The 26527-nt window shown below is 34.7% G+C and overlaps 1 protein-coding gene across 1 annotated transcript in view; it reads right to left on the bottom strand.

Annotated features, from left to right (window-relative positions):
* The window catches only part of Rims1 (regulating synaptic membrane exocytosis 1), a 547387-nt gene that overhangs the window by 81400 nt on the left and 439460 nt on the right, over positions 1-26527 (bottom strand). The window contains 2 exon segments of the mRNA XM_048353904.1: positions 17225-17391; positions 24530-24642. Of these exon segments, the coding sequence (XP_048209861.1) occupies positions 17225-17391; positions 24530-24642 (280 nt within the window).

The raw sequence follows: 26527 nt of genomic DNA, 5'->3' as shown, positions 1-26527 counted from the left end.
CTAAAGGAGTATGTGAATAAAAAACCAGCCCTACAGCGAGGGCTGTACAGGAGGGGAACCCCACCCAACAGAGAAGGTAAAAGACACACAGACAGAATAAAAAAGAAACTTCAATAGCCAAAGTAAAGCAGAAAGACCAGCTCACTAAAGACAAGACAAAAAAAAGAGGAAAAAACAGCCCAAAAAGAAAATGGAAGGAGAAAAAACACCCTTATCCTTGATCTCTTTAAATATAAATGGTTTAAACTCCCCGATAAAGAGGAGCAGACTGGCAGAATGGATTCACAAACAAAAAGTTGACATCTGCTGTCTACAAGAGACCCACCTTACAGCAAGGGACAAAAACAGGCTTCGAATGAAAGGATGGAGCAAGATCTACCAAGCAAATGCACCCACCAAAACGGCAGGTGTAGCCATTCTGATCTCAGACAAGCTGGAATTCTCATTAAAGTCAACTCAAAAAGACAAAGAAGGACACTACATATTAATACAAGGAAAAATCCAGAATCAAGAAATCACGGTGATAAATGTATACTCACCGAACAAAAGAGGCCCTACATATGTCAAGCAAATTCTCACAGAATTACAGAACAAGATAGATGCAAACACAATCATAGTGGGTGACTTTAATACCCCTCTCTCTCCAAGAGACAGATCCAACCCCCAGAGGATTAGTAAGGGAGCTGAGGACCTAAATAACACCATTTCCCAAATGGATCTAACAGACCTATATAGAACCTTCCACCCTACAGAGAAACAATACACCTTCTTTTCAGCAGCCCATGGATCATATTCCAAAATAGACCACGTCATAGCCCACACAAAGAACCTCAGCAAATACAAAAGTATTGACGTCATCCCATGTATTATATCTGATCCCAGTGGATTAAAGGTAACCCCCAACAACAAAGGATACCACAGAGGCAATACACACTCTTGGAGGCTAAACCCCACGCTGCTATCCAACACTTGGGCCACAGACCAAATTAAAGATGAAATCAACGAATTCATAAGCCACAATGACAAAGAAAACACATCACAAAGAAAAATATGGGATGCAGCTAAGGCAGTACTGAGGGGCAAGATCATTGCACTCAGCACCCACATTAAAAGAATGGAAGCAGAATAGGTGAATACCCTCACGATGAAACTAAAACAACTGGAGAAACAAGAAATGACAGAATCTAAAACGGCTAGGAGGGGAGAGATCACAAAGATTAAAGAAGAGATAAATCTGATTGAAAATAGTAAGACCATTCAACAAATAAATAAGACTAAAAGCTGGTTCTTTGAGAAAATAAACAAAATTGACAGACCCCTTGCAAGACTTACAAAAAAAAGAAGAGAAGAGACTCATATACGTAAAATCAGGGACTCCACCGGAAAAATTACAACAAATACACACGATATTGAAACAATCATAAGGAGCTATTTCCAAAACCTCTACTTAGCAAAAAACAATAATTTTACAGAAATCGATCAATTCTTAGAGAAGTACAAACTGCCCAAACTGAACCAAGAAGAAATAAATCAACTAAATAAACCAATAACTTACGGTGAGATACAGGAGGTAATCAAGAACCTCCCTACTAAGAAAAGCCCAGGCCCAGATGGATTCATCAACGAATTCTACAAAACCTTTAGTGAGGAGCTAATACCAATACTCCTCAAACTCTTCCACGAAATAGAAACAGAGGGAGAAATCCCAAACTCATTCTACGAAGCTAATATCATACTCATTCCCAAACCAGGCAAAGACCCAACAAAAAAAGAGAACTACACACCAATATCACTAATGAACACAGACGCAAAGCTTCTCAATAAAATATTAGCTAACAGGATCCAGAAACTGATCAAGAAAATCATACATCATGACCAAGTAGGCTTCATCCCTCAGTCACAAGGATGGTTCAACATCTGTAAATCAATCAACGTAATTCACCACATAAACAGATCTAAAATTAAGAATAACATTGTTATCTCAGTCGATGCCCAAAAAGCCTTTGACAAAATACAACATCCATACCTATTAAAAGCTTTTGAGAGAACAGGAATAGATGGAACATTCCTCAAAACAATAAAAGCCATATACAACAGACCAACTGCTAATATATTAAATGGAGAGAAACTTAAATCATTCCCCCTAAACTCAGGAACAAGACAAGGATTCCCACTCTCCCCACTTCTGTTCAACATAGTGCTGGAATCCCTAGCCATAGCAATAAGGCAAGAGGAGGACATCAAAGGGATCCACATCGGCAAGGAAGAAATCAAGTTATCCCTATTCGCAGACGACATGATCTTATATCTGAAGGACCCAAAAAACTCAGTACCCAAACTCCTACACCTAATAAACCAATTTGGCAAAGTAGCAGGATACAAAATCAATCCACAAAAGTCAGCAGCTTTTCTATACACCAGCAATAGACAAACAGAAAAGGAAATTATGGAAACAATTCCATTTACAGTAGCCAAAAAAAGAATAAAGTACCTAGGGATCAACTTAACCAAGGACGTGACGGACCAATTTAATGAAAACTATGAAAATCTAATAAGGGAAATTGAAGAAGACACAAGGAGATGGAAAGACCTCCCATGCTCATGGGTAGGCAGAATTAATATAGTGAAAATGGCCATATTGCCCAAATTGTTATACAAATTCAATGCAATACCTATCAAAATCCCAGCCACATTCTTCACTGAAATAGAAAACCCGATCCATAAATTCATATGGAACAGCAAAAAACCTAGAATAGCCAAAGCAATTCTAGGCAAAAAATATAGTGCAGGAGGTATCACAATACCAGACTTCAAGCTCTACTACAAGGCCATTATAACAAAAACAGCATGGTATTGGTATAAAAACAGATCAGAAGACCAATGGATTAGAATTGAAGACCCAGAAATAAAACTGCCCTCTTACAGCCAACTGATATTCGACAAAGGAGCTAAAGACATACAATGGAATAAACATAGCCTCTTCAACTACTGGTGCTGGGAGAACTGGGCAGCCATATGCAGAAAACTCAAAGTAGACCCAAGCCTATCACCATGCACCAAGATCAATTCAAAATGAATCAAGGACCTCAATATCAGACCTGAATCCTTGAAACTACTGAAGGACAGAATAGGAAAGACGCTAGAACTTATAGGCACAGGAAGGAACTTCCTGAATAGAGTCCCAGGGGCACAACAAATAGGGGAAAGACTCAACAAATGGGACTACTACAAATTAAAAAGTTTCTGCACAGCTAAGGTCATAGCCACCAAAATAGAAAGACAGCCAACCATATGGGAAAGGATATTTACCAGCACAGCAACAGACAAAGGCCTGATATCTGTCATCTACAGAGAACTCAAAAAACTAAGCCCCCCCCTCAAGCCCAATAAACCTATTAGGAAATGGGCAAAAGAGCTAAAGAGAGACTTCACAAGAGAAGATATAAAAATGGCAAAGAAACACATGAGGAAATGCTCAACATCCCTGCTAGTAAAGGAAATGCAAATAAAAACAACCCTGAGATACCACCTCACCCCAGTTAGAATGGCCTATACTCTGAACTCAGGAAACAACAAATGCTGGAGGGGCTGTGGGGAAAGAGGAACCCTTCTCCATTGTTGGTGGGAGTGCAAATTAGTACAACCACTTTGGAGAACAGTATGGAGGTTTCTCAAAAAGCTCAATATAGACCTACCCTATGACCCAGCCATACCACTCCTAGGCATCTATCCTAAACAGCAAAACCCAAGATATCAAAAAGACATTTGTACTTCCATGTTTATCGCGGCACAATTCACAATAGCCAAAATATGGAAACAACCCAGATGCCCCTCCACAGACGAATGGATCCAAAAAATATGGTACTTATACACAATGGAATACTACATAGCGATTAGGAATGGTGAAATATTGTTGTTCGCAGGGAAATGGTCAGAACTCGAACAAATAATGTTGAGCGAGAGAAGCCTAGAATACAGAAAACAAAGGGGCATGATCTCCCTGATACATGACTGTTAACAAAGGGAGACGGAGAGACAGTAGAGACCAAGTCTGTGAATACTGTATATGTTCTTGATACATTTTATATTGTATATATGTCTACCTGACCTAGACAAGGGATAGAAAAACAGGAAATGTACACAAGAAATGTACACACTGCCCTACTATGTAACTGTACCATTTTTGCATAACACCTTGTAAAAAAATTTATGTTCAATTAATAAAGAAATAAAAAAAACAAAAAAAAATGAAGCAATAGGATTGGAGCTGTAATAGTTTTTCAACAAAGATAAGCAGAAGACAACATAAACTCACTGCCAAGTTTTATCAGACCTTTAAAGCACCAATGCTAATACTATTCAAACTTCCCATAAAACAGAAAGGGAAAAGATGCTACCAAACTCATAATGAGGTTTAAACTGAAGGATTTTTGTTCCAGCTCAACTTCCTTGCTGATGGATAGCACTTTACTACTTGAACTACACATCCAGTCTGGCTTTTTGTTGGTTAGAGATGGAGTCTTGAGAATCTTTTGCCCTAGCTATCTTCAAACCGCAAAGGACTCATGAGTAGGTAGCATTACACTTAAAGGTCATGTTAAAAGAATTCCCTTTTCAGACGTCTAAGATAATTTTAAATTATAAATGTTTGTTGAGTTTTAACAAATGCTTCTTCCCTACCTAGATTAATTAGGTACTATATATACATTGAGATAACTATAATATGATTTCTCTCATTTTGTAATGAATTACATAGAAAATTCTGGTTCAACATTTTACATATGAAACAAAAACAAAATTATTCTAATCTGACTATATCCCCAGTTCTTTGTTTACTCATCTGTGTCTCTTTCCCTATATGTGAATGCAGTTGTCTGAAACTTTACTTGTGCTCCCTTGAACTATTTTAATGAGATATGGTGACCTGTTTCCTGTAATGTCCTTAGCAAGGACAAATTAAAAGAAAGATAAGTTAAACAGATAAGGATAAGTTAAAAGAAAGAAAAGGTTAAGAGAAACATTTGAGTTTCTCATTTTGGTCTTAGGAAAACTAATTTTTTATATTTTGGCATGGTCACCAATGAATCTAATTGCTCACAATATTTCTTAATGGACAGTTATATATAATTACAGAATTGTTTACGAATAATTTTAATAATTTAACTTAATACTTTTAATTTTTAAAATAATTTTGAAGTCTTCAGTCTATGACACTTCTAGTAATTTGTGCTTTTCAAAATTTGTACATTTCATCTAAGTCTTATGGGCTAGACAGTAAATATAGTAGGCTCTTTTAGCCCATTAGACTCTTAAGAAATATGTTTTCTTCTGCTTTCTGTACTTTGACTATGATATCCACATAGTATTTTCTTTTCTTATACTGTGGGGGTCTGGTAAATTTTTAAATAAATTTTTAGTAAAGTTTTCAAAATCAGATTTGAAAACTCTGATCCAGTACTTCAATATTCAGGTACTGTTTCTTTAATTTCTGTTTCTGGGTCTATTTTCTACATGCTATCTATTACCTCTGCCACGTTCCTTCTTTTATTTTTGTCCATTGGTTTGTACATTTTCTACAGATCAGCACTGATCAATCCTGTTTGGCTATTTGTAATAAGACCTTAAAACACTACTTAATTTTTTTCACTTTTAAACTTTAGAAATATCACTGCGTGTTCAAAATAGATTCCTAGTTTCTCTGACTGTGTCCAGTCATTCTCTGCTTTCTTGAACATATTAATCAAGGATATTTTAAAGTTCCTAGCCTGGTATCCTGTTACTTTATAGGCAATCATATTTCCCTCATATTTAGGCATAACTCACAAATTTGAATTCTTAAACATTATGAATAAATCCTGCAGAGTGGCTCTGGATAATATTTTCCTCTAAGAAATGTGTGACGTTTTCTTTTTTTTTTTTTTGGCCAGTCCTGGGCCTTGGACTCAGGGCCTGAGCACTGTCCCTGGCTTCTTCCCGCTCAAGGCTAGCACTCTGCCACTTGAGCCACAGCGCCACTTCTGGCCGTTTTCTGTATATGTGGTGCTGGGGAATCGAACCTAGGGCCTCGTGTATCCGAGGCAGGCACTCTTGCCACTAGGCTATATCCCCAGCCCTGACGTTTTCTTTTGATCCACAGATTTAACCTTCTTGTGTAGAATTGAATTTAAAGTTCTGGAATGTTGGTGCTTAGTACTAGAATTTGACCTTTCTGAGATGTACAAAAAATCAAAGATGTCCATAGGGGTGCTTGATATTGGTGAAATTCAGAGGCCACATTAGCAGCTAGAAACTGAGCTCAGCTCTGTTCCTTTCCAGATCTGCATTTGCTTATAGTTTCTTGACGGTATTCTCTGCTGGTTAAATGGAATCAGGAGCATTTTGTGAAAACATTCATTCAGTTTTGCAGCCTGTCAGTTTCTCAATTGGGAGGTCCATTTCTTCAGTATTGTAAGACCACTGCTAAAGCTCTGCCTTCCATGCCACCAACTTGGAAATTACTTTTATAGAAAACTGAAGTGAAGTTAGCACTACTGACTTTGTGGTTCTCCCATACTCCTACCCCCAGCTGCCCTGATTCAAAGAGTGGAGCTGTTCACAATTCTAACCTTTTGCTTTCAGTTTTAATACAAAAGAAAAGAAATGAGGGTGTAAGATATCACAAGAAAAGTATTCATTGTCTTATTATGTAACTGTATCCCCTTTGCACAACACATTGTCAATAAAATTTAATTTAAAAATAATAAATAAATAAAACAAAATAAGATTTTGTTGTTCTTTGTTCCTGTTTTATTTTTGTAGTTTTATATTTGTAGAAGTTAATCAATTAAACTACTCTCATGCCTAGAATTGATATTATTATTGTGTGTGTGTGTGTGTGTGTGTGTGTGTGTGTGTGTGTGTGTGTCCCGGGGCTTCAACTCAGGGCCTGGCCTCTGTCCCTGATCAAAATTGCTGTACTGTTCGACTTCTGGTTTTTCTAATGGTTAAACAAAGATATAAGACTCATGGATTTTCCTGCTTGGGTTTGCTTTGAACAGTGATTCTCAGATCTCAGCCTCCTGAGTACCTCAGATTAATGACAGGAGTCAGTAAGCCCATCTAATCACTTATTTTTGAGTAAAGGGAGAGTTGTACCTGCCATGTGCTGGAAGTCTTTGTAAGTAGGTGCTGAGGCTCATGTGGAACAACAGCAGTTATCCAGAATGCTGACTGGCAATGGATCTTGGGCATCCTAGTCACCATACACTTAGGTATAAATAACATGTTGTTTCAAGGGCTAAATTTTCCCTAATGTCACAGATTCTCCTTGAACGTTTTTGGGGGTACTTTCAAAGGTGTGACATAGATAATAGAGATCTTTATATTTTATTGAATAGCTTCTTGAAGTCAGCACTTATTAATGGAATTTTCACTCACTCTGGTGAGATTTCAATGAATTTGATAGCTGTTTTTCCTAATGGAGCAATTGCCTATTAATTCCTCATTAGGTGAAGACTTAATATTTTTGTTTTATAAAACTAGGAGAGAAAAAATAACGAGATATTTTCAATATTAAATATGTGGTCATAGTTGTTTCTTTGGGGGGAAATATCAATCCAATTGTATATGATCAGACAATTAAATTTGAATTTGAATTGAGAGCAGATTTCATCCAAAGGGTAATTATGGTTCTTACTTCAAAGAGGTTGAGAAAAAACCATCAGTGACCTTTCAATGGATAACAGTATAAAACCAATTATAGTGAGTTAGTATTGTTAAAATTCTATGTTAAAGCTGGGCACTGATGGGTCATGATTGTACTCCTCAGTACTCAGGAGTCTAAGATCTGAGGATCAAATTTAAAAGCCAGCCTTGGCAGGAAAGTCAATGAGACTCTTATCTGTAATGAATCACCCAAAAGCCAGAAGTGGAGGAGTGGTTGAAGTGATAGACTGGCAGCCATGAGCAAAAATGACAGTGAGAGTGTGAGGCCCTAGCACAAAAAAAATTTAAAAATTCATTTTAGTTGGTCTTAGTGGAATTGTTGTTATTCCATCTCTCTCCTTCATTACTCTGGAAACTGTCCTATTCCTAGGTGCCAGTGGCTCACACCTATACTCCTAACTACTCAGGAGCCTGAGCTCTATTAATCATTGTTCAAAGTCAGCCTGAACAGAAAAACCATCAGGAATCTTATTAACAAGTGACCAGAAAAAAAAACAGAAATGGAGGTGTGGCTCAATGGTTGGGTACCAGCCCTGAGCAAAAATGCCAAGCAAGAGCTTGAGGCTGTGAGTTTAAGCTCTAGTATTGGGGAAAATAAATAAATTCAGTGTAGGGAGAACAAGTAGGAAAAGATAACAAAAAAGGACTGGGGTAGAGTGCTTCGCCAAGCAAATTCAAGTTGTGTCATCACTCCTGCAAATCAATAAATATCTACAATTTAATAAAACTAAATTTATTTAATGTAATTTATATATAAGTAAAAGTTAAATGTTACCAACAGTAAAGTTGAAAGGAAACAAATTAAATTTGTCTTTACACTTATTAGAACAAACAGGAAAATATTTGGCCACAAGAAAGGTAAATGTGGAAAGAATGGTTACAATGAGCACTTCTTAAAAGCTTCTGTTCTCAAATGATACAAAACAGACTCAATGGCAAAAATATTATTTTGGATTATGAGATGTACTTATATGATGCTGAAATCGTTAACTTACAGGAAACAAGAAGAATTTTGATTTGGAGTAAACCATTTCTCTTGTAGAGAAAAAAATGGATAGCATAAAAAAGAAGGTTGCAAACCCTAGGCACTGCTGAGGGAATTAACTGGGGCTTCTGACTAAATCAAATAGCCAAAGGATAAAAGAAGAAATAGAGGTTTTGAACAAGGTTTTGAATAAGCTCCCTATATTGAAGGTTTCTTAACTGCATAACTTTCAGAGATACACATTCTTCCCAAGCACATTTTCAATACTGGAAAAAAAAAACCTTATTAATCAAACATCAAAACATTCAAATAATCAGTACCCAAGCAAAAACATACTAACCATATCATTAAGGCAACTAAGCTAGAAATGAATAACAAAAAGCAACAAAAAAGAATCCCTATCTTTGGAAATTTAGACAACATAAATAATTAAAAAATAAGTAAACTATGTTTGAAAAATTAAGTACATCTAAAAATCATATCAAAATAAAGACACTGCAAACAGAAATTGGTTGGTCAAAGATCCAGTAGTATTTGAATTAAAAAAATTAGGCTAATATTAGTTAAAATTACAGGAGAAAATTAATGTTATTCCTACAAATGAACATGTATAATATGTGAGGAAAAATATACTCTTTATGATAGTATCAGAAATATATGTTGTCAGGTGCTGGTTTCTCATGCCTATAACTATTTGGAAGGCTGAGATCTGAAGATCTTAATTTAAAGACAGCCTGGATAGAAAGGTCTGTGAGACACATAAGTCTAATTAGTCACTAAAAAAAACCAGAAGTGAAGGTAGAGTGCAAGTTTTGAGTGGAGAAAACTAGGCAAGGCCCTGAGTTCAAGCCATAGACACACACACACACACACAAAAATATATACATCATATGCATGTGTGTGCATATGTGTGCAATTACATCAGAAGCTAGATCTACATGAGCGCTTTCTAGAAAATATTTTCAAACTTCTCAGAGGTACTAAAGAAAACTTTAAAAGTTAATCAGAGATATTCAATCGAATAAAGATTTCAGTTCCTCTCAAATTAATTTATAGTTTTAATATATATCACATAATGGTTGATTTTGTGTAATCTAATTATACATATTGTAAAATAATAAGGACAAAGCCAGTAATCATACTACTGATGAAGAGGAAGGAATCAGATGAGGGGAACTGCCTCAGGATCTTCATTGTTAGTATAATTAATGCACTATATTAATTATGACAATGTGGTATTGGCACAGAAATAGATAAGAGAACTATGAAATGTAGTCAGAATAAGACAGGATTAATACAGACTTGAAAATTAGTAAGGATATGATTCAGATACTTACACACCCATAGTCAATATGTTCAAATTCATAACGTAAACGAATGAGTAGATAAAATGTCATGTATACATATATATATGTGTGTGTACATATGCACACACATTTCTCCATCCACAAACACATGTGTACATACATACACACATATGTATATATACTTACTTGCATACAAAGATACTCAGTGGAACTGTATTTATCAGTCAGGAAGAATATTATTTTATCTGTAGGGAAATGGATGGATCTGAAAAAATTATATCAAATTTAATAAGCTGGGTTCAGAAATACAAAGCCAACATGTATTTTCTCTTATGGGAAGTTAGGTATAAATTGTAAACAAATATAGAAAAATATTCAGAGCCATATGCATGTATTCTTAACAGTGACTAAAGAATGGTATATGCAGAGGAGTACAATGGTGTAATTCTTTACAATAATGAACCTATAGTTAAAATCAATGTTAGGAAATTGGAGCATGTTTTGGAAGCAGGAGTCAAGATTCAAGGGCTTGGAGGTGGTGAATGGAGAACGAAGGGTAGCCCAGTACAATAATAATATTCAATGTACATGTGTGAAAATAAAGTGGTATAACTTGAGGGGATGTGTGGGGTTGTGAGAGACTGAGAGGAATGGGAGGGGTAACATGATTAGGATGCACTGTAGCCTTAAACTGAAACACCTTTGTAAACTACACAAAGATCATATTAAAGAGTAAGAAATAAAAAAAAATAATTTTAAAGAGAGAGAGAGAGAGAGAGAGAGAGAGAGAGAGAGAGAGAGAGAGAGAGAGAGACAGACTGTCCCTGACATATGGAGATGGGTTTGCCTGCCTAGGGAAGGACACAGGAGGTCAGCTTTAAGTGTAATATTGAACATTTTAGTCAATTCTGGATCTATTACTTCTAGGCCATGTGACTTCAATAGGTTGCTTCACTTCTGTTTTTCATTTGCAAAATGAGATTGCTAAATGGGTGGCTCACATCTGTAATAGGAGGGTGATCTGAGAATCAAAGTTTGAAGTCATTCCTGACAGAGGATTAAGGTTGAAAGGAGGCTGAGATCTGAGAATCAAGGTTTGAAGTCAGTCCTGACAGAGGGTTAAGGCTGAAAGTCAGTTGAAGAAGACAAATCAGAGACTCCTATCTCTAATTAACCAGCTGGAGGTAGAGGTTTGACTCAAATGGCAGATCATGAATCTTGAACAAAAAAGGCAAACAAAATGAAGGCCCTGAGTTTTAAGCCCTTGTAAAGGCATAAAAAGTATGAAAAGAAAAATGAAATTGATAATAATTATATGACATTTACTACTAAGCAATAATGATAGTGCACATAAATCACCTAATAAAATGCCTGGTACAAATGAAATATACCTAATAAGTAATATCTTAAACACACATAACATCTAACAATATATGTATTACACAGCTAAAACATGAATTTTCGGAATCATGGTTTAGACTTGAAGGATGTATTAGGTAGTAGTTGAAGAAATGAAAGTGTTTGCTCAATGAATATGTGCTTACTATTAGTAAGTTGGCTATTATTGAAACCTGGAGAGCTTTAAAGTAATAAGTAGTTGATATAATACTGCTAGTTTAATATAGCAATATGTAAACATCTGTTCACACAACAAGAAACTTCCTTGAGGGCCTGTAACTAGACTCTTTCATCTTGGGTATGTTGTAATTATTGCTCAGAGTACAAATAGTGTTTAATATAGTTTTCATTAAAAAAAGCTACAAGGAAGCATATTTCTGCAGAAAAGGCTAAAATACATTTTTAAAAGTACATGGACAGTTGAATTGAATTCTCTGTGTGCAATTACTTAAAGAGAGTAAAATATAAAAGATAACATAATAAAAGATAACACCAAAAACTACAAAATAAAAAATAAAGTGCTGGATCTATTTATATTAACTTGCTTCCAAGGATAGAAGCAGTCACTAAATATCTAATTACTATTTCCATAAATAATCCCACCTTAACCTGCTTGTTTTAAATTTTGGAAATTATATAACTCAACATTATCATTTTCTGTTATATAAGTCACTGGCCTTCCAAAATTTTAGAAAACATACGTTAGTCAATCTATATGAACTGAAAGAATAGAAACATTGAGAACTGTGTTTCTAACTATACCAGTTCTATTTCCCTTCAAATATAACCTTAAATGATTTTCAAGAAAGAAAGTGACTAAGAAAAGATATTCATCTGGCCCCCACATTCTGCAACTAACTAAAATCTAGACTATTGTATAACTTATATTCACAAACAAAGCATATTTTGTTATGATTATAATTTGGTATGTGACACTCTAATTGATTCATTTATATGGTTTAGTAATAAGAATAGTATAATAATTTATTAACATATTTACTATAAAGGTGGAATCTCAGTAAACTGTTTTCCATTTCTAACAGGCAGGCATGTAAATTAAGCCTAAACAGCTAACGTAAAACATTTAAAAAAAATAATTCACCATGCCCACTCTTGAGTACATTTGATGTGAGCTGGCCAAAAACTGGAAGCATATAAAATAAATTGCACTTAGTCTAAGCTATTAAAATAGAAAATCATTCAACAGTTGCACTTCTTTCCTGCACAATTAGCAAACATCTAAAGGTTATTTGAAAAATCTTGTCTTCATAAATTGAAGAGCTTTTATGAAATAAAAAGTGCATTTGGGATAATATTTGTAACATTTTTTAATGTAAGTATAATTTTCCCCAAGAGAAAGTAATGTTTACATTTGCTCTCTCAAAATTTAAATATTAAAGCCTGTGGACTGTAAGACTAAAAAACTCCAAATAAATGTAAGGACATGTTCTTCTATATATACCATTTTGCATGTGTTCTTAACATCAAATGCCAATGTTAGTATATTTATGGATGCAAAGTTAACTACAGGTTAAATGAAGAGAGCTTGTAGAAGAAGCTTTTCCCTCTTCTCAATAATGAGTGTAAAAATAATGATTAACATATTGATACTGTTTTTAGTGATACCTTTAGGAGCTAATAAAAAGACAAAAATATTTACATTGAATTTTCCCTTTAAGCTTGATTATTAAAACCCACCAACGTCAACTTTATTAAAGCCAGAAGAACACATGTCACAAACTTAAATGTTGGAGATGTAGATATTGACAAATATTCCAAAATTTGTAAGGTCTGAGAGCAATTAAGATTATATTATTGTATGGACACTTGAGTTTTGTCTTCTTTCAGTGAAAGAGGGATATGACAAACATGAAAAAAAAAAACTAAACCTCTTTTGGGATGAAGATAGACAAGATTAATAAAATTCCTTTTGTTTCTATACATTCATTTTGTTATTAAACACACTATATCAGCTAATAAATTCTGTTTGTATTTTGTATTTGGGTGCAGAAACATTCTTTGAGGAACATTTCATCCAAAACTTTTCCCTTTCTTCCTTCCCTTCCTTCCTTCCTTCCTTCCTTCCTTCCTTCCTTCCTTCCTTCCTTCCCTCCTTCCTTCCCTCCTTCCTTCCCGCCTTCCTTCCCACCTTCCTTCCTTCCTTCCTTCCTTCCTTCCTTCCTTCCTTCCTTCCTTCCTTCCTTCCTTCCTTCCTTCCTTCCTTGCTTTTCTCACTTTCTTTGTCTCTGTTTTTGTGTCATCATTCTTTTCTTCCTCTCCCTTTCCCTCTCCTCTCCTCCTCTTTCCTTCCTTCCCTTCCTCTTCCCTCCTCTCTTATCCCTTCCTTTCCCTTCTCAATCTTCCTGCATTCCTTTCTTGTACTGGGGCCTGAACTTAGGCCTGGGCATTGTCCCTTGGCTTACTTCTCAAACCTGTCACTCTACCACTGGAGCTAAAACTCTGCTTCCGTGTTTTGCTGGTTAACTGGAGATAAGAGTCTCACAGACTCTTCTGCATAGGTTAATTTTGAATAGCAAACCTCGGATCTCAGCCTTCTGAGTAGTTAGGCATTAGCTCTCTGCCTTTATAATCTGTTTTATTTCCCTATACCCACTTCTCTTTAACCTTAAACTTAAAATCTGAGTTATGGTTTAGCCATTTGCATGAATTATTCAGTGAACCAAGACAGGAAAACAGATGAACCACTTAAAAGGGAGGTGTGTACATCTAGAGATAGAGATAATATTCATCTACTCACACAGAGCTATCTTGTCATTACTGCATGGACAAGAGATGTGATATAATCCGTAGCCTAAAATAAAATTCTGAAGACAATGATATGGAATGTAAATCATTAGGAGCAACATGTAGTGAGAACTACTTTGAAAACACTGGTGTTCAAGTGATGGCATCTATGTTACTATTTAGTAATGTTAAGTTCATGTCATCAAATTTCTTTTACAGTCCCTCATAAGAACCCTAGTATTAGCTGACTTTAACCACATTGAACATTGGCTTTGGGAAATGCTGTGATGCTTTCTGAATCCTTTCATTGACTCATAAAATAAAGTCTACCCAAGGAAATATGTACTGCATGTTTTATATCATGTAATCAGGAGAGAAGATGTACACAAGGAGCCAGAACATAAACTCTTAAGTGTAATTATAATATCTTTGAGAATATAAGCTAAGTTTTGAAAAATAATAAAGTTCTAGCCAGGCATAGTTGTACATGCCTGTAATCCCATTTACAGAGGAGGCTTAAGTAGTAGAACTGAGACTGAGGCAGGCTTGGCAAGAAGTATGAGATTCTATCTGAAAAATAAAGCAAACTGAAGATGAATGTGGGACTGAAGTGCTATAGCAGTTGCTTAGCAGCATGAGGCCTGAACTCTAACCCCAGTTATGCCACAAAGAGAAAAAAATAATAAAATCCTTAAATATAAGAACGCAAAAGATGGCTACTATTTATGACATATAAATATATTTTATCATAGAAGTTGATGACATTTTTAAGATTTAAAAATTAAGATGAAGTCAGGGACTGGTGGCTCATGCCTGGAATCCTAGCTACTCAGAAGACAAAGATCAGAGGATTGTAGTTCAAAGCCATTCAGGATGGGAAAGTCCCATGAGACTCTTTTTTCCAGTTAACCATTCAGTAAAAGTTAGAAGTGGTTCTATGGCTCAAGTGGTAGAGTGCTAGCCTTGAGCAAAAGAAGTGTAGGGACAGAGTCCAGGCCCTGAGTTCAAGCTCCAGGACATTATCTCTCTCTCTCTCTCTCTCTCTCTCTCTCTCTCTCTCTCTCTCTCTCTCTCACACACACACACACACACACACACATACACACACACACACATACACACACAAAAAATAGTTACGATGAATACAAAGAATTATAAAATCTATGTGAATGTTAGGTACAAAGAATATAAATGAGAACTAATATTATATAGATCACAATCTTTCTTCATGGCGTTAGTGATGAGGCTATGGAATAGTGATAGAAAAACTGCTCTTATTCTATGCTAGTGAACTACAACATTTTGATGACTTTATTCTGAAGTCACTTCTTTCTCCTGCTACTAGGATTTGAACACAGTGCCTGGAGCTCTTGGTTGGCTCTTTCCCTCATGATTGTCTCGCTGATTGAGTCATACAGTCATACAGCCATTACAGGCATTTTGCTGTTTAGTTTAAGATTTGTCTCGCAGGCTTGTCTGGCTGGTTGGCTTCAAACCTTGATCCTCAGGTCTCAGCCATCTGAGTAGCTAGGAGTAGTAGGTGAGGAGCTGCTGATACCTGGCTTCTGTTTTGTTTTCCTTTCATTTCATAGCACTTACTCTCCAACTTGTACTAGAAGTTTCATGATTGAGGGGTATGTGTGCATGCATGCATGTGTGTGTGTGTGAGAGTGCACTTACACATGTGCTTTTGTGTGTTACAGCAGTTGAAGAAATAAGAATGTAGTTAAAAGAATAACTAGCCCAAGGATGTCAGTAGTTTGTTCTTTCTCAAAACAAACATTTTTCCTGCATTCCTTCATAGTATTTTTTAAAAAGATCAAATGTATATCACTTATGAAATTTACTGCTAAAAAGCGTGAGTTCACAATAATAGCTCTCATATTAGCTTAAGGGAGATCTTGTTTAGCTATAAATTTTAGTGACTAAGTTTACATATCTGCTTTCATAAAATAAAGTCTTAGTTCTTATGGGTTTTAAGCTATAGAGAAAGAAATAAAAGGAGAAAACAGCAAAGTGCTTAGGAAAAATAGATGCACAAGAAATTTATTTTTATCCTTTTAGGTCTACCTATCTCCCTTCCACCTTTAACAAATAAGACTACTCTTATTAATCCAGAAACTTTTTTGCTTTGTGTCATAACATTTCTATTCAGGTCAAGTTGGCAATTTCCCCCGAATTAATTTTGGCTTTAATACACAAACATAATTCACTCTGTATAAAATCACAGATCATTACAAAGTAGCCTAAACATTTTGTCTTTCCTTTGTTTTCTTCCTGAAATAACATTTAAAATTGCTCATCTAGATTGTCAGACTGTGAAATGGTTAGTAGGAACATGAGAAATCCAGGAAAAAGAAATCTTTGGGATATATTTTACTGTGCAACAGCATCAGACATTCAGAATGCTGTTTTTAACATTTATATTTGATGGGACTCACTTTCTTCAACCAGAAAATTCCTTCCATCTAACTTCTATTTCTGAAAACTGGTTAATAACAAATTGCGGTTATGCTTCTTCCATGAGCCTGCATTCATTAAGACAGAACATGAATAAGGTGTTTTTTTTCCAGTAAAGGACACTATTAATGATTCCTCACACATGATGCAGATGTGTTATGTATTTTCTTATCTTATTAAGTGTACCATCTACTGTGACAGCAGAATTAAGGAGCTGTAGAAGAGTGGAGCAAATAATAGCCTGGGAGGAAAATCTGCTTCCCCCCCCCCCCCCCGCAAAAAAAAGCTATATTATGTTTACATAGCTTTCACATGAAAATGATAGTGTTGAGAAATTTTGACAGATACTGTTTTGCAAAACTTAAAATATTTTTCATTTGGTTCCTTACATGAAAAAACAAAACTTACAGATGCAACACTAAAGGCTACATTTGTGAATGTCATCACATTATAAGGGAAATTGGGCACCACTAAAGTTATAATTGTAAGAAAAAGTTATATGTATCTGACAGTGGAGACTACCAAACACCTTGTTGCTGGTTACAGAGTAGTTGGGAAAAGCTCAAGCTGTTGGATTATTTTGATGTGATATTTCTAGACAATATGAACAGCGTTGCCCACTCACCTGACCCTTCCCCTGGGGCGCTCAGATTGCTCTGACATGAAGCTTGTGCTGCTGAGGCGGGAGGCACTGCTGGCTCGAGAAATGGCAGACACATCACTGACATCGCTATCTGAAGACTTGGCAGAGACGTTATCACAGCTTCTGTACTGATCTGTATGTATATTATACTAAAGATTAAAAACAAGAGAGGGTGAGCTCCATCATCAGATCATGGTGAAAGACAGAACTAAACAAAAGACACGATGGTGAGGTTAATGAATATTTAAACCACACAAAACTAGCCTGCACCTTTGTAAAAAGTTGTGGAAGCCAAATGAGCTCAAACATTAAGGTAATAAGTGATTTCCAATATAAGAATCTGATATGCTCTCAATAATAAGAAATGGTTTATGAAAACTGAACACATAATATCAATGCCTGGATGGAAAATTTAGTGAATTATTTACAAGTGTTTAAAACATGCTTTTCCCCCTACTCCATTAGTTCTTCATTTCTTGCTTTTATTTTTACTATTGCTTGTTTTCTTTACTTTTAGTTCTTGTTGTATATACTTACATCTGTCTATACTTGTTCACTTCTTTTAAAGCTATTCTATTTGCCTATAGACTTTATTCTAAGAAATGGTAATCTATCAGATTTCATATATGTGAAGATATCTAGAAGATATCTTCACTGAACACAGGGCTTGGGCTTCAGTGAGGGTTTTGGCAGAGTAGTGTAACAAAGGCAATGGTCTCTGATCTTTCTTCCTTTGGCTAGGCATTTTCATATTTAAATAATTATTCCAGTGTCAAAAGTAAAATACACTATTTCTACTTGCATTTCAAATACACATGAATTTAAATAGCATTGAACTTGTCTTCGACATTCATTTTCTATGATTTTCTGAATCATCAGGTGAAAGATTAAAATATGCAGACATATAAAGGGAGTTAGTTATCTATACTTATTTCTGCTCCAGTTTTCTTTTCTGTTGTTTTTTTTACAATGGTCCCCATAGTGACTAGCTTATGAATTATACATATGATAATTATACTAAGTAGCAAGCTTATATAATGAGAAGAAGTTTTAAAACATAGGACTAGTTCCTTTATCTTTTATAGTCTTTTGCCTTAAGGATAAGATACTAAGTATTCTTACACAAAAATATATGTATATATAACTATGTACTTGAGTATTTTACATTTCCTGCCATTCAATTTAAATTTATATTCATGATTTTTATACTTATGTAAAATAAAGATGTGAAAATACTAATTAGACATTAAACCTACAGAAAAATTATCTATCCTTGTTGCCTCTTATACTAAAATTTGGATTTATATGTACAGAAAAATACTTCTAAATAGTATTTCATAAAATAATCCTAGACAATTTGATCCCTTTTCCCTCATAAACCTTCATGTAGTTTAATGCTAAAATATTTAATGATTGATTTTATTCTTTACCTGTCCTATATTAACTGGTGAGAGAATTTTCTATCAGATATGAAGAACAATTACTATATTATAGAATATCTTCAAAATTAATTCTCTAAAGGATTCATCAAAATTATATGATGGAAAGCCATATGCTTAATTACAATATTTTATACATCCTGTTATGCCCAGAACTAAGGTCGTTATTCAAATGGTGTTTGATCTTAACTCAACAACTTAGTGTATTGAAAATAATATATTGAATTATTACTCAGTTTGGTAGCAAATAGACATATCAGATATTGTGAACCTAAAAGGCCTTTTAATTTCATCCAGAGCTATTTCCAATTTACAAGTAAGCACTAAAATCTTAAATTGATCATAAAGTAGAACGTGATTACACACATAACTTGTAAATTACTGCTTTTAAACAATTGTGACCATACAAATAGGCTCTGTACAAACATACTGGAATGATAGCTTGTTTATGAAAGAATAGTAAATAATTAAGATCTAATATTCCATGAATTTATCAAGTGTATAGCATTTTCTAGCACTATCTTGCCACTCATGACAAATGATGGTTGGCAATTGCCAGTATTAAACAGTAGCATAGCATAGGAATGCATGAAAATATTCCTCCAATCAAGAGAGAATCTTCTTTTTATAAAAACCATCACTTCTTCAATTTATTTATCTAGATCCCTTAGCTATTCTAGTGAACAGGCAGGATGAAAATGTCAAAAGAAATTGTTCTTTATGAAAAAGAAAAATCTACCATTTTGAAACAAAAAGTTGGATTTCTTCACTTTCATTTTTAGTCTATTACATTTACATGAATGAAAGATAATTTATATTTTATGACAATATTTCTCGATTTATCTAAGCATGGTAAAATTTAAATAATTACCTTAATTGTTCCTTCAGCATGACTTGTTAAATTTCCTAGCTAGTAGTTCCATACTTTAGTAGAATAACGAAAATTTGAGGAACACCATATCCTCAGAAAAAAATTGTACTTTGTGTACAACAAGAAGGTACGTTATTGATGGGACAGAGGATCTAAACATAGAACTTCTGTTTTTAGAAGCAAGTAATAAACACTCCACAACTACTACAAAGATCATGCCATCCATCTTACTGGCTGCTTCTGTGGTAAAGAAATCTATGTGCTTTTTAAAACGTGAGCTCAGCAATGTGAATCGGGGTTCCAACTGCAACCCATCAGTGAGGTATGTGACTCTGAATAATATCAATGGAAAAATAGCATGTGACATATTTCAAGGATACCAAAACAGTTTTGTGGTTTTTCAAAAGCAAACTTGGTGCTAATTCCTTCATCAAAGAGGATGTTAGTTGTTTAAACCCACAGATGAAGTAAACTGAAGGAAAAATAGTCAGTGAGACCCAGTCAGCAGAAGAACCCAGGATTCATGGAGCACAACTTTAATTCCAATTATGTGGAAAGTGGTGTGTGTGGGAGATCTCTACCTGAGAACAGCCCCAGAAAAATGGTAAGAATTGTTTGCAAAAACAATTTAGAAAGTGGGGACATAATTCAAGTAAGATAGTGCTTAACCTATCAAGTGTGGTATCATTAGTTCCCAGCACAGTACGACTATAAAGGGAAAAATATGCTGTAAGTGCATAAGGTCATTACAAAATATCAATACTAAGGAGGCTGAGATCTGAAGATCCTGATTCATAGCCAGCCCAGGCAGAAAAGTACATGTGACTCATTGCTTAACCATGAAAAAGAAAAGACAGAAGTGTAGCTGTAGTTCAAGTGGTGGAGTAGCAGCCTTGAGCAAAAAAAAAAGCTAAGGGACAGCTAATACTCAGACTAGAGTTCAAGCTCCCAGTGTTGGCATGCTTGTATACACACACACACACACACACACACACACACACACGTTAATAAAGGAGATAGGCACCAATGGCCTCTGCCTGTAATTCTAGGTACTCAGATGGCTGAGTATAGTTGTTTGAAGCCAACCTAAGCAGAAAACTTCTGTGAGACTTTTATCTCCAATTATACAGCAAAAATCCAGAAGTGGAACTGTGGCTAAAGTGGTAAAATGATAGCTTTGAGCAAAAAGGCACAGGGACATTGCCTATGCAGTGTGTTCAAGACCCAGGATTGACACATAAGCATACACACACACACACACACACACACACACACACACACACACACGAGTTATTAAAGAAATAAGGTTCAAAACATAATCTCTATTATATTCATAATAACACAGGTACCTAGCTATAGCAATAAAAAGAAATATTTGCAAAATAAAGTTAAAAATGTTTAGTGTTAAATAATAAAAAAGGAATTTAAAAATCATATTTCCATATATAAATTTGTCATCTCAATTTAAGACAAATATAATAATAAAAAACTATAAAAGCATTAATCCAAAACATGATAATAGTAAATTAGTTGTTGTTTTATCATCATTAGTTCCTCTCACATATTCTTTCAAGATTTTTAAGCTACCTTACTTTTTGTTTGTTTGTTTCTTTGTTTTTATGGTTGTGGGCTTGAAATCATGGACTGGGCACTGTCCCTGTGTCTCTGTGTGCTTGAGCCTAGTGCTCTACCATTTGAGCTACAGCACTATTTTGGTGTTTTGAGTGGTTAGTTGGAGATAAGAGTCTCACAAGGACTTTTCTGCCCTTCAAACCATAAGCCTCAGATCTCAGCCTCCTGAGTAGCTAGGATTACAGGTGTGAGCCACCAGTGCCCAGCTAAGCTACCTTACTTTTACTCTCACTTTTATTGTAACTACAACTAAAATCATTTTAGGTGCTATATTTGATATATCAAAATATCAAAATGTATATGTATATATATTTATATATATATATATGGTATACATATTTGAAAGGCATGGATTTTTTTTTAAATAAAATAACCAGATGCAAAGAGAGGGAGAAATGGGTGAAAGGAGCTGTGGAGAAACCAAAATTAAAAGCCCTATGAGAACCTGAGTTAGGCTGGAATAATGTGCATGTTTCAGTGATAGACAAACCAGAACTAGTGGTACCAAAGTCCCAAAACACCCTATGTAGAGGCTTTATTAATGGGGATAAGTTACCTCCACTCTTCAGAGGCCACAGTCATAAATTAGGTAAATGAGTAATATAAGTAGAAGAGTTCCAACTGTCTTTAAGCTGTACATTTCTATGATCCAGGGAATTTGGCATCTTCCTAAATCAGGCAAGCCGCCTTTTGAGTGACAAGATCTTCTAGCATAATGCTAGGTTAAGAACTGCACAGCATTGTTTTGTACATGTTTTGATTGACTGATTAGTAACTAAAGTCCTTGTTCAGAATGATATCAAAATGTTTTCAGTCCTAGTTGCTTACTGTTCTTTTCAATTTCACTTTTGACATAATACTAAGAGATCAGTAAAGCACTTCTAGCTTTAATGAAGCCTTCTCAGTTAAAAGAAAGTTAAAATAAGTGAATCTAAATGTGAAAGAAAAAAAAAACATAATTTCCCTGCTCTTCTATCTCTTATTGCACTTGTAGATTTTCTTTTTTAAAGTCAAGGATGATATGCATGAAGGTAAAAGATAAGTAAGCTGATTCACTGGGACTATCATAGTGAATAAAGCACAGAGATGATGTACAGAGCTAGCAAAGGACAACTCAGAGAAATCATTTTCATTTGCTTAGAAATCTTTTTTTTACTTTATGGATTTTTATTTTTTTTATTTTTTTTCAAATTGTTATTATCAAACTGATATACAGAGAGGTTACAGTTTCATACTTTAGGCATTGGTACTTTATGGATTTTTAAAAAGTTATTGGAAATGCTTTGGGATTTGGGTATGTTCTGGCCTCACTGAATCACACTGGCATTCTGCATTGTCTTGGTTGGACACCCTTTTGCATCTACCTTAGGGTGTTGCATGATAGACTATCTAAAATGCAAGGTACAAATGATAAATTATATTTTGTATTTGCTTCTAATTTTTGTATTAGTCACTGAATATACATGATGAGAAATCTCCATTATTTCCAACCCTGGGGTTTTCAGACTATACTACAAGGTAATTCTATAGATTTAATATAATTTTTATTTTATTTTATTTTTGATGGTTACTTCCAAGGACTAAATAACAAAGATAGACCTGCAATGATTTCTGCCACTTTTGCAGTATTTTAAAAATAAGACTTAGGGGCTGGGGATATGGCCTAGTGGCAAGAGTGCTTGCCTTGTATACATGAGGCCCTGGGTTCGATTCCCCAGCACCACATATACAGAAAACGGCCAGAAGTGGTGCTGTGGCTCAAGTGGCAGAGTGCTAGCCTTGAGCAAAAAGAAGCCAGGGACAGTGCTCAGGCCCTGAGTTCAAGGCCCAGGACTGGCAAAAATAAATAAATAAATAAAAATAAGATTTAGGGGAGGTGGTGGAAAGAGTGACAGTGATCGAGATCTACTTGTACTCATAGCATTATGGAGGTTCCTCAGAAGGCTAAACATAGAGCTCACCTATGACCTAGAAACCCCACTTTGGGGCATTTACCCAAAGGACCACAAACAAGGCCACACTAAAGCTACTAGCACAACCATGTTCAGACTAGCACAATTGACCATCGCTAAAATATGGAACCAACCCAGATGCCCCTCGGTAGAAGAATGGATCAATAAATTGTGATATATATATACATATATATATGTACATATATGTATATATATGTATATATATATGTATATATACATACATTCTGATATATATACATATATATGTACATATATATGTATATATATATATCAGAATTCTATGCTTCTATCAAAAAGGATGACATTGCCCATTCGTAAAGAAAAGGAAAGACTTAGAAAAAAAATCATACAAGGAGAAGTGAGCCAAACCCAAAGAAACATAGTTTCTCCCATTGGTATTAATTAGTATGTCTAGTATAGTCCTAGCAGGTGATCACAATAGTTCAATAACTATGTACATATGATCACATATGATGATGCTAAGTGAAATGAACTCCAAGATATGGAAACAAATGGTTTATCATTATTTGTTGTTATTTTTAATGTGCTACATGAAATTGTTACTTTTTTCCTAAATTGACATGTTGAATTGACACCAGCTTATACAACTACTTAAAGATAATAAAAAAGGAATGTAAATTTAAATATTAAAAATGAACTAGAGATAACATATATAAATATCGACATGTAAATTGATAAACAAAGTGAACATGCAGAAAATATTTAAGGCAAACCACACAATGAATGCAAAATTATTCAATGAAGCATAAAATTCTATAGTATTTTAAACTTATTAGATAGCAGTTTATAAACTCCTGTGTCTTCCTAGATCCTAATATTGAAATATAAATTAAGTGCTCACTAGCTTTTGAAATCGTGTGATTTTCAGCTTCTAAGAGTTTGAAATTAGTTAATTTTCTTACCAGTCAGATAAATAAAAACTATCAAATAATATGATTTTTGTCATTAAGTAGTCTCAATAGGAAATATGAACCCCAAATAATATTTAAGACTATAAATATGTATTATGACATTTAACCTGCAACATTTCAATAACATTCAGGTAATAAAATGCCTTCATATATCCTGCCCATGTCTGTGAATTTGATTGATGATGATTAACTAATACCAACATAGATATCAATGCTTTATATATTTTTGGAAAAAAGTAAACCCAAGTTCCTAAAACATATTTTAATAGTTATACCTTATGAAAGTATCGAGAGGTGAGGTAGGCTTTGATAGATCATACCACACAAGGTTGTTATTCAATGATAACGTCCCTTACATTTCTGAGCTTGATGATCCTGCTGATACACACACAATATACTATTGGAAGGGGGGACTGTCAGTTGGACACTTCTGGTTTTACCTTGGAATATTGCTCGCGATCAAGTTCTTGACTAGAACCAGACCCTGTTGTCTGCTTAAATCGATGCACTTTCATTTTCATCTGTCTTGTTCGCTCCTCCACTACTAAGCTTGCTGTAAAAACACACAATGGAAGCCTATTAAAACATGGGAAACACTTTTCAGGAACTGAATGGTTTCAGATTTCAATGTTTTTGAACAGGATTCAAGTAAATAAGTGTCTAAAATAACATGTGATTATTAAATCAAACAAAATGCAAGCTATACAATCGTAGCCACTATTAATGTCAAGATAAGCATGATTTAAATTACATAGAATGGTTAACACAAATGTTAGTAACAGATGATCAATTTATAACTGATTATATAAGACCACTCAATTGGTAAAGTCACTCAATTGGTTGTTGATTATATCTATATAGAGAAAACCCATTTCCGTACTTTGCACATCACACATATATTCACATGCTTACATGCGTGCACAAGCCTTCCTCAGGTAGCAGTATCATCTAAAACTTGTTTACTTGGAAATCATCTGCTTTCCAGGGACATTGTTATTAAATCATAAATCTACCAGTAGCTTCTGATATTATTTTCCAGTGCTAAACATGGCCTTGGATAAAACATTGTCATTCTCTTTTTCATGGATCTGTATGAACAGTATAAAATTCCATATAAACAGCATACAGTTCATAAGTCCTGAAAATAAGATATGTTAATTTAACAGTTAAAATAATAATAAGTAAAGAAATACATACCTTCTAAGCCTTTACTTATCTCCTAAAACAATAAGTTTGGCTATCTAGGAAAAACCATAGTTTTTAATAAAGTATGGCTTAAATTAGAATTCATTATAAACAACCTGGCTTTGAAAATCTGTCTTTAATTCCTGAAGTTTTATAAATGAAAGGAGGAAAAAGACTGCGTGAAGCTTATATCTGTCTTTGAATGTGATGTAAGTTTATTATTAATTGTTTGTCAATTTCTCGGACTACGCAGACTACAAAACAAGTGTTAAGGTTTATTCCTTGTGGCAGTCCTGAGTCTTGAATCAAGGGGCTGTGTACTGTCCCTGAGATGCTTCTGCTCAAGGCTAGCACTCTACCACTTGAGCCACAGCACCACTTTTGGTTTCTTTGGTAGTTTTAGTGGAAATAAGAGTCTCACAGAATTTCCTGCCTAGACTGTCTTCAAACATTGATCCTCAGATCTCAGCCTCCTGAGTAACTAGGATTACTGGTGGGAGCCACTGTATGTGTATAGTACAAGAGGAAAATGGGGAAAAATTTAGCAACCTAAGTTTGTCACTGTTAATATGTCTGATTGACTTGACTTCTGATTTCATCCCTTACAAGGAGATTATAAAGAAATTGACAAAATTTTCTATTATAAATTGCCTAAATGTGGCCTATTATTCTTCCTAAACAATGCTGCTACTACCATTAATAAGCATATAAGTAAATTTTATCATTTCAAGTACAGTGTTTTAATGAAATTTTTATTCATACCGATACTATGTTGTTAAAAGTTTAACACTGCTCAATTCAGTGAGTTAAAAAGAGACAAGATCCATTTCTACAATCACAAGTGCGTGAGTTAAAGCAATGACACACTTGTTTTACTTCAGAGACAATAAATGGTGACTATCATTATGACAGAAAGATGGTTCAGTGAAGAGCTGAATGTACAGCAGTCCTGAAGTCATTACTCAACAACACAGCAAGAGTCAAGGAGCAATACAGATGCTACATGATAGTAACTGCAAGATGAAACAAAGTTATTAGAATGTGTTATATTTGCAGGAAGCCATATGCAATATAAAAAAATGAGTTTATATCTGCTCCTGTCTCCTGCCAATGGTACATGTACCTCGTGGAACTGCTCAGTCATTTGCAGTGAGCTTTGAAGAAGCCAGATGGTTTATAATCCATTAATTCTATACTTGAAACTTAAGGCAATTCAATTCAGAATTCCCACCTTCTAAATGAGCAGATTTAAA

This window comes from Perognathus longimembris, chromosome 9 (assembly GCF_023159225.1).
Source record: "Perognathus longimembris pacificus isolate PPM17 chromosome 9, ASM2315922v1, whole genome shotgun sequence".
NCBI classification, from domain to species: domain Eukaryota; kingdom Metazoa; phylum Chordata; class Mammalia; order Rodentia; family Heteromyidae; genus Perognathus; species Perognathus longimembris.
This window is presented reverse-complemented; position numbering and strand designations above follow the sequence as displayed.